This window comes from Saccoglossus kowalevskii, chromosome 11 (assembly GCF_978046115.1).
Source record: "Saccoglossus kowalevskii chromosome 11, keSacKowa6.1, whole genome shotgun sequence".
Lineage (NCBI taxonomy): Eukaryota > Metazoa > Hemichordata > Enteropneusta > Harrimaniidae > Saccoglossus > Saccoglossus kowalevskii.
Window position 1 is genome coordinate 25,550,797 of NC_140651.1, and position 17,328 is coordinate 25,568,124.

Genomic DNA, 17,328 nt, shown 5'->3' on the forward strand with positions numbered 1-17,328 from the left:
ATGTCTTTTGGTTGTAACTCGAGTAAAATTCTGGAGAATTGTTTCTGCATTTTGTTTTGACTGAAATGTTGCGCTAATATCACTTTTCTATCACTTTTCAGATTTTCTTTACGCAACCTCAAGCATAAATCTGATTCAGCAAAAATAAAAAATGTACAAATACGTGTAATGGTACAATACACACAAATTTTATAACAGCATTTCGTCATGTCTTTGATGTTGGTATATTTCTGTGAAAACTGACACGTGCAAATAAATGAGGTTTCTAGGTAACATGATTTTGTATTTTATATATGTATGACTGGTTACGTTACAGGTTTTCAGACCCTCTGCTGATCATGTTATTCAAGTAATCAATAATAGGTTAGACTAGAATAGAGTGAAATAAGAGATGCATGACCTGACTTAATGTCAAATATTTCCGCAGTTTATAGAATCAAGTTATTTTCTGTCAAGAGCAGTCAGTGATGGACAAACACGTGTATAACAAGAAAATTGCGTAACTTCCAATTTGAAAGAGTTTGACCATCATTAAGGAGGGTGGGACTGAGGCTCAGGAAACATTAGAGGAAAACTGATCTTATAAGTTGAAAAAAATTTTTGCAGAAAATAAAATGGGGTTTTTACTTGTCAACTCCTTACGCTGGTAAATGATCAGACTCAATTCATCACAATTATTTTTCAGTACACATTGTGTTGGGTTCTGAACTACATGTACCTGGGCCATTACTGATCACAGCTTATCAGATTATAGATTGATTACATTTGCAAATTGCGTAGCTCTCTTTTAATCTCAATTCTTTATTGAGTTTTAAAAATCTTGTCCTGATATATTCTATCATCTCCAACTGGTAATAATACAATGACCAGTTTCTTTTATAATGCCAAACTTGCAGACTATAAACAGGACTATTTTTGTGAATTTGTGATGAAAAGAGGGAGCTGGTGGTTAAAAGGTTAAAAAAACTCGAGCACTTTCTCAGAAAACATCAACCAGCATTATTTTTAACAAGTAACAGTTTTCTTAATTGTTGCTGTGGCTATGTGTATGTGTCTTCCCATGAAAACACACGAAAAACAAGTTTTTACCAGATGAAGGTTTCAATTGTGGAATCAGGTTCTGGTACATATTATTAATCAATTGAACAAGTTTTGTTTTGTCTTCTAGGAGGAAGGGGACCACAATATGTCTGAAATTGAAGTTAAAGATGTCACACGAGAAGGATTAGAAAAAGCTGACCCATCACATTTTGAACTATTAAAAGTTCTCGGACAGGGATCATTTGGAAAGGTAAAGCAATGTTATTTACTCTTTTCATCAAAGCCAACACCCCTGTTATGGATTGAACGGTTTCTTACTCAAGTCATATTAGATTGGGTCAGTCTATTTTGTGGATGCATTGAGGGGTGGCAGGGGGGTCTTGTAAATCTGTTTCACTTTAATCGCAGCTATTTCCTGAAGCAGTCAGTGTTTATGGTAATTTACTGTAGTGATTTACATCACAATTTTTTTTCAAATTACCATTGTTAATTTTGGACTAGTCAGACAGAATCACAAATCTCGGGATTTTTGCTCACAAATTTCAATTATTTCATTCTCATTGGCCGGCAAAACTGATAAACAAGTAGTTTTTATTAATCCAAGTAATCACTTAGTAAATCTTCATTGCTTTCTTTGATATCCTTGGAATGACAATGAAATTTTTATGGGACTGCAAGACATGAACTTATCTGTTGCTTTTCATTCTTAATTGATTAATGAATGTACTAGTTATCACACAGTGTGAAGTATGTTATTGCTTACTGGTGTTAACTGCCAGGTGTATAAATAAGTTCATTGCATGGTAGTTAAGCTGACCTGATTAGACCGGAAATAACTCTGTTTTTGAGATAAGAAATCTATGATGCTAAGGGATAATACCATTTTATAATTCGGGGGTGGGGGATGAAAATAGCTATGATAACCACTATCTCATATCCTAAATATGGGTAATTAAAAAAAAATGTTCTGCTTCGTAAAATAAGAATATTAGGAATAAATTATCATGTCATAATTGTAGATAATAAAGGGGATTTTGCTCATTTACAGCAAAAATTTCTGATTTGGCAAAATTTTGCTCAATGTCTACATTGTACCTGTCCCCCTTCTCATTGATTGATTGGATTACTAGAATGATACTGATACATGTAGATTTCACACAAATCCAGGCATGCACGTGTGAATGTAAAACAGAAACACATCCACAGTGTAGAGCTGTCATTATCAAAGCCATCATTGTTGTATGTTGAACTTTCCCATTCAGGTTTACATCGCGACTTTTTATTACTTCGGAAGACTTTTTTGCCTCAGGGGAGGTAAGGTGCCCAATTGACCGATTGTAGCCACAATCAAATGCTTCAACGGAGAAAGTAAAAGCAATTATATTTCTGTGTGTTTATCTAATGAGAATAGGTTTACTCTGTGCAATGTTGACAATGGTTTTCTTACACTCTCATGGTTTGTGTAAGTAGTGATACTTCTCGCATAAAAGCACAGAAACCTCCTCCCCCCAAAGGATTTAAAGGAATCTGTTTTATTACTGCTCTTGATCGTGTTTTCACGAACTACTCAGTGATGCCAGTCCCTGAGGAATTATAAATCAGTATATAGATCTCGAAATATCAAAAGTAAACTCACTGAGAGATCATCTCCTCAGCTTGTTTTTGAAATTCCTACCGGGGTAATATAAATTTATTTTTAAACTCTCAGCTAGAATAAAGTATAGCAGTGTTCTTTTATATTGTTGTCAGCTAACTAGAAGAAGATGTTTGAGACTGTCATTTAATATTTGTCAGGATGATTTTACTGTGATGATACTCGTGGAGTGATATACTGGTCAGCATTCCGTACTCAATGATTTTGTAATGAACATAAAGATCACCCAAATTTATGTTGATTGTCCTGATGATGGGGCTGTATGATTGAACAGCTGGGGTCTAAGTTACACGCTGACCTTCCCACTGTCAGTTTTTCCAGTGTACCATATTACCCCGGGCACACGCCCAGCGGCCTGAACATACAAAATCGGGAAAAAATGGGGGTGGGCGCTTACCCGAGGACCACCCCAAAAAAGATTTTAAAAAGTTGTTTTTGTGATCGTATGATAAGGTCAAATAAAGGAATGCTTTCGTACACTTTGTACACGTACTTATTTCTTGATTTATGCGAGGTTTCAATAAACGTGAGCGCTCGGTCAAGAACTGTGGGAACACTAAGACACGGGGTCGAATTTCAAGAATAAAACTTGTTTTATGTCAGCGAATGAAGTTGTATTACTCACTGAAATTGGCTATAAAGTATGGTAAGTATTGTAATCAATGCACGGTTACTTTTTTAGTAACCGTGATCAGTGCATGCAAGTCGAAACGGCCGGGAAAAACTACCGTTTGTAATCCAAGATGGCGATGACCTCATTAGCATAATTTTGTTCACGCACGTATTGATACATCGCATCGTAATTACTGAAGAATAGCAGACAGGGTTATGAAACAAATAAACCTTTTATTACTGATGTGAAATGTTTACAAACTATTGTGAATACATAAACATATCCAAATGGCGATACATAAAAAACAGACTGAAAATAAACTCTGGTCGACCTCATTAACATGATTTATTCACGCACCCACACACGTGACAAAATTACAAAAATAACGATGATGCAACAAGTTCCCATCGTCGGCATGCCTCATTATGGTTATCGCAAAATGTTTTTTCTTCAACGACAGAAAAATAATCCACATGACTGTAATGCCATAGCTGTGATGAAGGATGGAAAGAAAGTAGCAAGTTTACGACGTGATGTCTCAAAAGTGCTAGCTCCCGTTATGGATTCACAGTCAGCGAAATACTACGTTTTGAAACCAAGGCTAAGTGCTTCAAACCACTCACCAAGGTATGGATCGTTGCAATATTGGATTCATCGTGAATGAAGAGAAAGCAGAACGTGTGCGCCACATGCTGCGTGGTTCATCTTACGTCGTTAAGTTCCAATGAGTTTTTACGTAAAAACACAAACAAAGTGGCCCTTTTCAGGGCCACCACACACTCCAAAAAGAGAACTACCGTAACAAACACACTATTTAAATAAATCGAACGCGTTCGTTTTTGACAAATAAAACTTTATTGTTGACCCCGTTCTTGGCTAAAAAATCACCCTGGGCGTTTAATCGAGGATGTCCCCAACATGTAACTTTTGTGAAAACAGGGGGTGGGCGCTTGCCCAGGGGTAATACGGTAATATCAAGAAATGCTGTGCATGTGATGTTAATGGAAGGTGCCCCTCAGGCTGTGTTACTTAAAAATAGCTCTCTTGAACCCAGTAGTGCAAGTACTATGCTTTTATAGTATCTTCCAATCCAAGATGAATTGGAAGAGTGATAATTAGCTCTTGTTGCTAGTGACAACTAAGCTGGTACTTGAGTAATCATCAAATAACCTGCCCCTGTGTCTGTATCTGTGTCTGGCTCTTTATGTTTAAATTCTACTGTTGATGAATTGGGATCTGGTACTTGACTCTATTGTACAGAATCCATGCACTAAACCAGACTGTTACTGTACTGTGCTGTAGTCTGTTACCTGCCTATACTTTATATAGAATTGATGCTCCAATATATATATAGATAAACCAGACTGTTACTGTACTGTTCTGGATTTTTGTCTGGTACAATGTACCTGCCTGTACTTTATATCGACTGGTGCTCTGCCATATGCATAAACCAAACTGGAACTGTATTTGTATCTGGTGTTTGCTTCTGGTGAGAATCCTTGCTCTGATCAATTGACTGATGGCCCAGGTTGTACTGTCCAACATAGTGCAGTCTGCTTCTGTACGATAGAATTTATATGTTGCATTCATGTGTGCATGGTGCAGTATAAGCCAGACTATATGTATAGCTACACTGAGTCAGTTTTGAGTGAGCTGCATTTGATTATACGTACATCCAAAAAAATAGAAATATTCTATGACAGAATTGCTTTGACTGACTAAGGAGAAAACTTGTTTTCTCTTCATTCTTTTAGTACGAATACAATAGAAGTTGTTAAAACTGAGTTCCAATTGAAAGAAATAATTCAGATCTATAGAGCTCCGTTTATAAATGGATTTATTGCAAACATGTCAATGGAAAAGAAGCTGGGAAAGTTTTTTTCTGGTTTAAACTGGATTCGGTGTGTGCAGACGCCCACTATTATTCAAGTGTGCTGTCTTATCTTAGTACATGAGTAGATGTGTAGATATCCACGTGATGTTCTACATCTGAATGTGATCACCTACAGACCTGTCACTTTTCAAGTTGCATTCTCTACTTTGTCTTGTATGCCAAATACCTCCTATTTTTTATTGTGATCAGTGTGAAAAATGATAAAATCAGTTGGTATGGCAACGAATCCTGATGATGTTACTTCAATTTAGGTGACACTTCTAAATTTAATTTCAGAATTCACTCTGCTGGATAAGATTTCTCATGAACTGTACAAAATCCAAAGCCCCTATGATGCTTACAGGGGTCAGTGAGAGGAATCCTACAGATGGTAAAAAGTGGGAATGTTACATAACAAGTACAGCATGTACTGTATAATCTGTATTAGAAGTTGCATCCCTAATAGAAGTTGTACCTATATTTTTTTTCTGATCATTTGAGAATCAAAATTTAACAATTTCTCATATGTTTAGAGGCACTAATAGAAGCCACATCCATTCTATTGCATTGTACCATTTTATTAGAAGCCATGGCTACGAATACAGATTTACATGATCTTCTGCAAACTACAAATGTCACTTTTCAGGGGTTCTTGTATTTTGCAGATTGCCTCAATCTGAGGTGTCCTTGATGTAATCTGATAACTGATTACTGATGGTGTAATGTAAACAGTTTTATTTTCGCTGCTATCTGTGATTTCGTAATTTGAAGGCATTCTGAAAAGTCATCCCAGTTTATCAAAAATTAAATGTGTTTAACATAACTACAGATTGAACTCAGAAGTTGCACCAAATAAGTAACAAAACATCTGTTTCAGGAGTTTTCAGTTGTATATAATTTTGAGAAACTCTGATCAGGATTCTAATTTATTGGCCAGCGTGCCAATTTCATTCGTCGTAGTTGATAAACTAATATTTTTAAAAAATTCTGTATGAATTCTATTTATTTTTTGAGGCTAAAATTATGCCTTGTCTCTGTTTCTGTGCTACGTGTACATGTTCATGTCATTAATGTTAAATAATATTATATCGTATTGTATGCACACGTGCTCGGATTACTTTACTTTATATGACGTCTATGTAAGGAACTCTCCTCGGGGCATGGGAGAACCGTCTAGTGGGATTTAAAATACTTTTGTAATATCTCATCTCCTATTACAGTTAGTATGAGTGAGGATTCTGTTTTGTTTCTATTAAAAAAGGGCAAGTGGTTCAATGTTTGTGAAGACAAAATAGTAACTGTACTTTATTAGTCCCCGTTCGGACGAAGTCCGAAAACAGGGACTTATAATTCGGTCTCCGTCCGTGCGTCCGTCCGGAGTCATATCTCAGAATCCCTTGGACCGATTCCGTTCATTCTTTGCATGTGCCTAGTACTTTATGTGGGACATATGCACATGCAGTGGTTTAGCGATTTGATTTAAAATGGCCGACTGGCAGCCATCTTGTTTTTTGAAAATGTCGTATTTTGGACATGCTTTGTCAGTTTTCATTCAAATTTGGTACATAGATCATACATGTTAGGATACATGTCCCCGACCGTCTGTGAGTTCCTGAGTCTGTCCGTCCGACTGTCCGTCCGTGTGTGCGTCTGTCTGTGCGTCAGTCTATCCAACGTCATATTTCAGAATCCTGTGGACCGATTCCGTTCATTCTTTGCATGTGCCTAGTACCTTATGTGGGACATATGCACATGCAGTGGTTTAGCGATTCCATTCAAAATGGCCGACTGGCAGCCATCTTGTTTTTTGAAAATGTTGTATTTTGGACATGCTTTGTCAGTTGTCATTCAAACTTGGTACATGATTATACATGTTAGGATACATGTCCATGACGATTTATTTCGCAATTGGATCAAAGATGGTCGACTGGCAGGCATCTTGTTTTTGTTTTTTTATGCGGTATCTTGGACATGCTCTGTCAGTTTTCATTCAAATTTGGCACATACATGTACTTTATACATGTTAGGATGCATGTCCATGACAATTTGTTTCAAAATCTGGTCAAGGATGGCCGATTGACAGCCATCTGACTTTTTGGCCTTACTACTATATTTCCACAATTTATGTACCATTTTCATTCGTATTTGGCACATACATCATACATATCAGTGTGTTTCATAATCAGATCAAAGATGGCTGAATAACGGCTGTTTTTATTTTGGCTATATTACTATGACACGAAACAAGTGTTTTGATGTAAATAAACAATCTGTTGTATACGCCACTTGGAACTCAAGTTTCAAGGACACGCTCGCGACAACCCTTCCGCTTTAATATGACGAGCACAAAGAGAACTTAACGGGGACTGTGTCATTTTCAATGACTTGTCTTGTATTCTCTCATGCTTTCAACACCAACGCCATTTCGGCCAATTGATCCTGCTAAACCCTTTGTTAGTCGACTTAGTTTTAAGGTTTCCAACTTTACTTTATATTTCTTCTTCAGTTTTGGACTAAGTTTAAAGTTGACAGTATCATTCTCTGTTTCTACTGTATGTATGTATTACACTACCAGTAATTTTCCCGGAAACAAATATGGAGCTTACTATACGATTCTGACTATAATGACACATGGGGTCGCTATAGCAACATGTGAGGTCACTCAAGCAATACATAAGGTCACTATAGCAACATAAAAAGTCACTATAATAAAACATGAGATCACTATAGCAACACATGTGGTCTCTATAGCAACAATATCAATAGGGTGCCAGAGTAACCCATGAGGTTATTATACCAAAACATTTATGAGGCCTGAGGTTATTATATTAATAGTTGTAAGGTCATTATAGCAATACAGGTCATTATAGCAATACAGGTCATTATAGCAATACAGGTCATTATAGCAATACAAGTCATTATAGCAACATGTAAGCTCACCATAGCAACATGCATCCTGAATAATTTTGATTAAAATTAGGTTAAATCTTCAGTTTCATCTCATCTTTAAGATATGTTAATATGTTTGTTGTGCCCCTTGCCCAGATCCACTGCTTTTCATTGGTTGCTTTCCTCACTAGTAGTATTGCACAAATCCATTGGCTCTTAACTCAGAGCTGTCTGCTAATAGATCCGTTCTATCATCGTCTACATCTCCTGACTGCTCTTATAGGCGTCACTGAGCTCTGTCAGTGGTAATGCCATTCTGCTTTTATGCATGAATTGTTAGCGTGTCAGAATGTTCCCACGGTTACCAGACGATGTAAAACAGGTTGTCATTACGCTACATTTTAAACAAACCATCACCCTATTGAGATAAGGTTCAGTGGAACACTACAGTTAGTCGATAAATTGCTTTCAACAGGAATTTATGAGGGTTTGTAAGGATGTGTGTGATCTAAAGAAGTCGTGTGAATTGTGAAGTGGTTACACAATCACAGAAACTAACATTTCTTGAAATGTAAATTTGTGAGTCTATGAAATAATTGGTGTTTATTTCTCTGACCGTTTATGGTAGTGCCTTTGCTTATTTCTAATCAGAAAATGTGTACATTTCGTGTTTTCAATTGTGACGAAACTTGCGCTCATTTCTGTTTGCGCGCCTGAACATTTCCAAACAGGCACTGCATTCTGTGGTTAGAAATACAATTGTTTGACACAAATGGAGTTCACTTTTCCTGCGTTTATTTTTTCATAAAAAGAAGACAAAAGTTTTTCATTGTATTTTGCTGAATCATCACTTTTGAAAATACTGTTAGATACTTTATTTTCATCGTTTTTACCAAAGGGTACTATTTTTCGCAATCTTTGTACATGATTTATAACAAATCAATGAAAAAAAATTATGTGTCAAGTGTCAATCCAGTGTCACATTTTGTAAAATCTGAATGTTGTCTTTTCTTCAGTCGTCATCACAACTGTTTGCTCACAATTACTGTGTATCCGGCATTTCTGTAAGTACCTGATACCACCCCCTCTAATGTGACCACACCCTTGTTGTCATGGTAACATGTATTAAATTAAATGTCAAAGGTTTTGCAATTATTTCAATATTGCTGACTCATTTAAGCTTCCTGTATTTGTGGGCTTTATTAGCTGTGTGGCTGTTGATTGTAAAGCCTTAGGGTAGGGAAGTGTAGGATTGGCTGGAATCGTAGACATATTTGGTGTACCCATTCATGAAAACTAATAATGCATCTTGTTTATTATTCATAAAACATCAAAGGAAAACTAGTATTGCCTCTTGTTTATTATTCATCAAACAACCTGCTGATGCAGCAAATTAAAACGCTGCCTTGGTATCAGTCAAGCTACCATTGTCCTTTCAGGATATGCAAATGTTATAAATACATGTATCAGTTATTCTTAAAAGTTAAATATAGTAAGACAGAAACTCTTCAAAATTATTTGATATTCTTATTATTAAACTTCTTTGAATTTATTTATTCTATTATGAAAATTGTTGATATGTAGTGTGTAGACCATACTACTGTCCCGTTATTCTGTGTAGAGTTATAAGCCGGGTTTTGTCATCCAGTAAGGTTTTCTTTGATTTGTCTACATGTATGTATCTTTGTATCAGTGAGTTTGTTTCAAAATAAGATAAAAAAAACAACACTTAATTCTAGCTTTACCCACCTTCACTCAGTGGAACTTTCTAACTCTTGGCAAATTTCTTTGACCACACAACGAACAGTATTGGCGAGACTGTAGAATAAAGAATTCGGAAGGGGGGAATTGGATGAGTTGATAACAATTGATTTCTTCAACTTAATATCATTAGTGATGTGTTCTCTCTATTTGTACTGCTCGTCCACTTTTGTTTGGATCAAATAAAACAATTCAGATTTGTATAGCTTTATCAAGATATAAAGTTATGTTGACATCTGGATGGAAATGCCTGCAGTATAAGAAATATGATTAGTATGTAATGATGAGTAAAATTATATTTATAGCTGTTTTTCAACGTTTACCACATTTCACAAAATAACCTGCGCAACTTTGCCCGATCTGTTGACTATGGAAAATTATGTCTATGAGGTTCAGTCTTAACAAAGAAATTATTGAAAATTGTAGAGAAATGTACAGAATTTTGCTATAAAATGTTGATGGGAAAATTTCTGGCATTCATAGTGGTAATTGAAACCTGTTTTTTCTTGTTTTAATTTCTGTTTCACACCATTTTTGTGTTCTGTCAATTTATGAAAGCTTTTAGAAAACAAAGGAGATTTATGTTTCGCATCAAATATTTGAACGTACACGAGATGAGTTATTCATTATTTTATTATTACCGGTATTAGTATGTCATGCCTGTGACAAAAAAATGTCCTTATTATCTTGTCAGATAGAATTTTTTTTTCAATTTTGTGAATGGTGGGTTTACAACATTAATTAAAATATCAGTAATTAGATGAAATTATACAAGAAAATAGACATGGGAGTTGATGGGAAAAATGGCATAGAGATAGCTGCAATTGTGCATTTCTGACAATCAAAACTAATGCTGCTGTTTACTCGCTCGTTTCATTAACAGTTTCACTGACAATACAGTAAAATGCCTTAAATATATGAATGACAATTATTTCTATATTTCACAAATAAGGAAAACACACCATTTTAGTTGTAGATATTACTGAAAATTTGAGTTTGGTTGCATTTCTTTGATTCCAAATTTATCTACACCATATTCGCCGCCTCTCTTTCGATGCAGACCCTTTGTCGATTGCGGCGCCCTGCCGTTTTTTTTTTACTTGTCTTGGCCAACTTGAAGAAATTATAAAAATATGCCCTGACAATTCAGCAACATTATCAATGCTTGAACCATTTATAATCAAAATATTTGAAATAACACATAAGTGGTTTGCATTGAGTAAGAGATCTTGTCCACATTGCAAGCATGTGTTAATATTACCGGCTATTCATCTATATTGTTCATAGGAAATCCTGATTTTTGGCTGCTTGGGTCTGTCACATTGAAAGCATTATAAGTTGTCATTACCGACTGTAATGAAATAAGCTCTACTATGATTCAGAGCTAAAAGCTGGGAATCAAATGTGTACAAATCCAATCCATAATTTGTATATGCAATGTACTTTGTTAGAAAAGGCTATTAATTCAGTGATTTTTTTTTCCTTTCGCTATCCAAATTACAGATCTTAAATCTGCCACTACTCTGTTATTAGCATTGTGAACGTTCTTACACACGAGGTTCAAACGCTGAGAAGTGACATACGTCGTCTTTCACTATTGTGATTTGATTGGGAATCAATATAAGATTGGAAAAGGCGGAATGTAATAGTTCAGTATTGACGTAGCGGATGTCTGCTTAATTTGATTTCCAATCTATTTATTTTGTTGTGGAGTCGGAAGCCATGTTGCAACAACATGTGCCGCTACTGGATGACCTTGTTGAGTATTTTAGTATTTAAATACCGAAACCGAGCAAATAATCAGGTGGTCGAATTTTATAGAGGGGCCGAGTTTTTATGGTAGTATGGTTGAATTATTCATACACAGTTTTGTGTATGATTTATTGTAAAATATAAATGTTTTATTGGCAACAAACGTAGCACTAAGAAAGGGTGGAGTCTACTTCTATTCATTGCCAGAAATGAGTGGACAAGATGGCCGACTTCCGCCCTGGCCAGTGTTCCCCAGTCAAATAAGCATCACAGGATGTGCCATAGAGAATGCATTGCATAAACATCTATTAAAACAAAATTTAATTTTGAGTTTATATTTTTCATTTTTTCACTTTTGTGTGCTTCGTAATAGACAGGTGACGTTCCAAGCTTTCGATATGTTATAGATGTTTCCATCAAAACTCCACCATTAAATGCCCAACTTGCCGTAAAACTTGATGATATATCCTACACTGGCCCAGTGCATTACCAATGGACGATATGTAATTGTGTGCCAAACTCTATTTTTAAAAATAGGTAAATGCAGTAACGCAGGTGACTGTTCAAGTTTGTTCGCTTCGTTCTGGATACTCTCTGGTTCAATGAACACGGCGACGCAGCCAACGCAGTTGTAGACGCAGTATTCGCTGCCCAAATTAGAGCTAAAATTCATGCATTTTTTACACAGATGTACGATCCAGTTGTTAGCAAATATAACTGTTTTAATCCAATTAACAACAGGAAGTAACCTGAATCAAGATTTAGTTTATGTCCGTTATTCCATGTTAAAAATTATCCCACTTTTCGAACGCGAAGCACTATCGCCATACTGCTTTTGATGCTGAAGGTCAGACCACAAGATCAATATATTGTATCGGCGTTTTTCCTCTTTGTAAAAAAAGGGGTTTCATCACACTGTCTGTCCGCGAGTTGTGTATTATTCTACGACAGTATAGACTTTTGTTTTGTAATGCGTCAGACAAACGTAATTTGCATACCAATCGCCGTTGACTGCCACAATGATATTTACAAGATTAGTCTGTCCACATATTTTTGTATTAAGGATGCGGTAGAGTTATCATGCTCTAAAAAGTAAAAACTGTTTTCATGAGGAAAAGTGTTTTGAAGCGTAGCAAATTATATATTTTCTTGAAGCCCTTGTTCCTGGCTTTTTGAAAAAAATGATCTGTGACATGTACCACGAATTAGTCACGTGATTACTAAGTAAACATAGAGGTGTTATTTTGAATAAAAATTAGTTTTGTATGAAAACCGTAGGGGTTCTGTAAAAAAAGAAAGCTGAAAAATCAAGACAGCATCAGCCCCGTCAATGCCTCGAGAGTGTTAGAACATAGATTGCATATTTGTTTACAATGAGACCAATTTACATTTTTCCTGTTATTTCACCCATAGACAAGGAATTTAAAAGCCTTTTATTTTTTATTGCGAGAAGTTCTCAAAAAATGCTTCAAGGGTTTTATTCTGCGCCAATACGTTATCAATGTGTGTGAATTTCATGAAAGTAGGTCAATTTCTGACGACGCACAACTCACTTGAATGACCTCCATGGCGTCAGATTTCTTCTGCCTGGAAACGCCAAAAAACAAAACATTTGTCACGTTGCGCTGCGCTAATTTTGGACATTTAAAGCATCAGATGGACTGATTTTTACAACAAAACACATAACATGGAGTCACTTAGTAACCTTGCAGTAATAAAATCCAAAACTATAAAGTGTTGGGTCCGTATTCGTCCTCCAAAAAGAAGCGAAGTTGTTACAGTACACGGCGGCCCTGCATAACTTCTCTGTCTGACTTTTTAAAAGATGGAAATTGATCATGTTTGCTGACGAAATTTTACCCTCTTGGTTTGAATACTCAAAGTGTGAACCTCATTGTACTGTCGGCAATGCATTTCTGTTATAGGTAAAGTTTCGCTTCCTCTGAACTGCGTTTTGAGTTTTTCCTTGGGGCCTCTTTTTTTGTGATTGATCAATAATCAGGAGCCGGAGTTGATATGACCGCGTCGTCTTCAGTGTGCACTGTTTCTGTCGTGAAGGGATTATGCAAATTACGCAATAAGTCAATGTTATTGTTTGCGTCCAGACTTTTATCTCAAAAACAAATTGTACAGTATCCCGTTATACAAGTAGTTTTTCTTATTTTTTTTTAAAAAAAAAGGGTATTCTAGATGTGTTTCAGTTTTAATTTTGATAAAATTATGAGCCCAATAACTTTACAAAAGTAATAACAAAAAAAGCAAAATTCACGAAAATAACTCTACCGCATCCTTAAGTATATAACGAGTGGCTGTCTTCAATGCCATCTTAAGAGTGTACCTAAGGGTATATTGTCCTCTGGCAACTAACACCATTTATTACATGGCTTCATATGATCAGCTAACAAATACAAGTGGACACAGAACAAAGGAAACAAAAGATTACCTCACTTACTATTGTTTCCAACCCCAAGCTGTGAACTACTTAACATAACAATATACTCTCAATTAGGCTAAACAATAGACCTTAAAAGTCTATGACATCATCTGTTGTCTTGAATAATTTTGCATGTAATTATAGTCACTGCAATGGGATAGACAGGAAATCTCTACTTGACCAGATTCTATTGTCTATTTCCGGCAATGTATACTGTTGAGTAAACAGTTGACTTGGTGGACCAAACCCAGAACCTCTCTGATGTAAGGCAAATGAGCCAACCACTGTACCATCAGCCAGGTTGGAAATTAGAATTATTCGCTCCATTTTGTTTTTTAAGAAATGTTGATCAGTGGGTAATGGGAAACTACATCCATTTGCTTCAAAAATAATAAGGAAATTATAAAAAAAATGCACAGACAAATTCAGCTATAAAAGTGGACATTATCAGGCATTATTGAACTGCTGAACAGAAATATTCGAAATAATACACAAGTGGTTTGCATTGAGTGAGTGTCCACTTTGCAAGCTAGCAAGTTAATATTATTCATATTTATTGTTTCTCCCATTTATGTCACTCAATGAAATGAGTTGATTGTCTTTAATCTTCTGCCAAGATCTTTTTTCCGTCTGTGTCACCGATATCTCATTGTCAAATGGTTTGTCTCTTTCATTTGATTACAACTGGATCTGATTTTATGTCGATTGAAGTTTCTTCAAACAGTCATCAAAATTCCATAGTCGTATTTGCTTTATATTAACTTTCCCAAATCATCAAATCTGAGTTCCCTGTCAAACAAAATTAAACTTGCTGAATGTCTCAGTGTCAGAAAATAAAAGTAAAGCAAAATAAAGCTACATCAATTTTTCCTGACTGTTTTGCAAATTTTATTACAAACATCTAGAGCCATTTAGAAAACATGTCCATTCAGTCCAAAGTTAACAAAAGAAATTATAGAAAAAATACACAACAATGTGCAAAGTGAAACTTTGGTCAGAAAAATTTACAGCATTCATTTCAAAGGTTTGAATCAATGTGTACAATGCTTCCTGCAAGACAATATACACCTTATGCAAAAAGTTACAACTTGCCACCCCCTTTCCTCCATCTCTAGAAAATCGAAATTCGATTGGGCAGTCATAAGGCAGTCTTTTAGAGGGTCTATGGACTGACCCACATTTCATATACGTATATTAGATCATACTGTTTTTACTCTTTCTATTTTTTTAACAAATTCACATTCACAAAAATTCTACTCAGTGCTTCACCAATTGTGTTCATATCCATGAATGGCAATATATTACTATTATTGTGAAACTGACACCTGTGTAGAGAGATTTAATTTTTCTCTTGTTACATAGTTTTGTTATAATGTATGTAGTATTATGAATTCCTACTGATAGTATGACATAGTTGTGATATTACTAATTATGTTCGCTAATAACTGAAATTCTTTTGTCAATACTTGCAGGTATTCCTGGTTCGTAAAATCTGTGGTAAAGACAGTGGTACTCTATATGCCATGAAAGTATTAAGGAAAGCAACGTTAAAAGGTAATTGAAGAGCGCCCTCGGTGGCTTATCGTCATAATGGCCTATGCAATGTAATGCATGTTATTTTTAATGAAAAGGAGTATCAATGAATGTACTAATTTTCATAAATTTGTGACTAATGAGGAAAATAATTCACTTCTGTCAACTCAACTTACTGTTTCAGCGAAACTAAATTCTTAAGAAATAAGGCCGTTCTCAGTAGGTAGCTTCAGTCGCAATGGTTCAGCCAGATGACTTCTGTATTTGTCACTAAATACTGTCTGTCATAATAAAAATATCTACACAAAGTAAAAACTGACACAATAATATTTTACCATTTGTCTTGTGTTTGTAAGCTGTCAGTGTTGTCAATTTTAATACCTTGTGTATCCATTTCACAGTACGAGACAGAGTGCGTACCAAGATGGAAAGAGACATTCTAGTTGAAGTGAATCACCCGTTTATAGTTAAACTTCATTATGGTGAGTGATTGCATATGCCATCCAAATGGTGTTAATTACCGTATCCATGGTAACTGGTCATATCATACCAAATTGGAAATATTGTTACCACTTAGCTGACAGCATTTTTTTACCATCTTCTTGATGTGTCTGGACAGTAACCATGGTATCAAATTTAACACATGATAAACTCTTTCACTGCCATTATTGTTTGTAACCTTCCGCCAAATAGTTCCTCTATATTTGAATTTGTGCAATCTTTATAAGCTATTACAACCGTAGTCTGAAATTAGTTCCACTATTCTGGTGTGTCTGTTTGACTTCAACAAAAAGAAAATAGGGGATTATATTTTTATTATGTGCTTATTCTAAAGTTTAAAAAAAATGAAGCACTGGAATGTAAAACTATAAAATTAAATCACCACGAGCACCTTGCATGCAACTTTAGTTTACATGAATTAGTTCCAATGTGAGCGGTACAACCAATTGGATTCCCATGTTTGCTGATTTTGCTGAAATTTCCTGTTATTCATGACGAGATTGTCAGCTCATTTTTTATAAGCGAATGAATAATTATTCGGAAAAATTGAACACATAATTTGTCTATGCTTTGTAGTTATCAGACTGAATTGAAAGCTGAATCGCTAAACAATCCTGTGTTGTCACTTACAGTAAAAATATTTTGTAATGTGTGCTATCATGCTGTGGTAATAGGGACTTTTTATCTGCCCTGTATTTACCTTTGCACAGCGAGCACTTACTCATTTCAATTACACATGCTAGTCAGACAGAGTGCGCTGGCCTCCACTTTTGTTTTCGGTTCCAAATACTTTTTGCACAATGTTTTTGGATTGCCAAATATTATAAAAAGATGACGAACTATCCTTGTATAATTTCACTCAAGGTTGCATATTAAAGTATTGAAAGCGTAATTTTGGTCTGAATATTTACGAACAGCTGGCAACAACAGCATGTATCTTGTCAGAGTTTTGCGATAGTTGCTGCCTTGCTAATGGTCAGAATGCTTTTCGAATGACGCATGTGGAACTCAAGATGGATTATGTCACTCTGTGAAGATACAGATAACGCCAATAATAGCATTTATTTATTTATTTATTTATTTATTTTGTTGGCAGCATTTCAAACGGAAGGTAAATTATACCTTATACTAGATTTTCTGAGAGCCGGAGATTTATTTACTAGACTGTCAAAAGAGGTAAGTAATTGTTCACCTGTTGAGGGCGCCCTGACTTGTTTTGATAATTCTGACAGTTGAGTTGATATACCATAGTAGTGTTACTGAAACCGTTCTTTATG

At 35.5% G+C, this 17,328-nt stretch overlaps 1 protein-coding gene across 2 annotated transcripts in view; it reads left to right on the forward strand.

Annotated features, from left to right (window-relative positions):
* Positions 1-17,328, forward strand: part of LOC100377947 (ribosomal protein S6 kinase alpha-3-like) — a 53,897-nt gene that overhangs the window by 25,342 nt on the left and 11,227 nt on the right. For both annotated transcript variants that reach the window (XM_085505064.1, XM_085505065.1), the window contains 4 exons: positions 1,169-1,291; positions 15,490-15,571; positions 15,952-16,032; positions 17,148-17,227. In XM_085505064.1, coding sequence (XP_085361190.1) covers positions 1,169-1,291; positions 15,490-15,571; positions 15,952-16,032; positions 17,148-17,227 — 366 coding nt within the window. The remainder of the gene's footprint in view (positions 1-1,168; positions 1,292-15,489; positions 15,572-15,951; positions 16,033-17,147; positions 17,228-17,328) is intronic.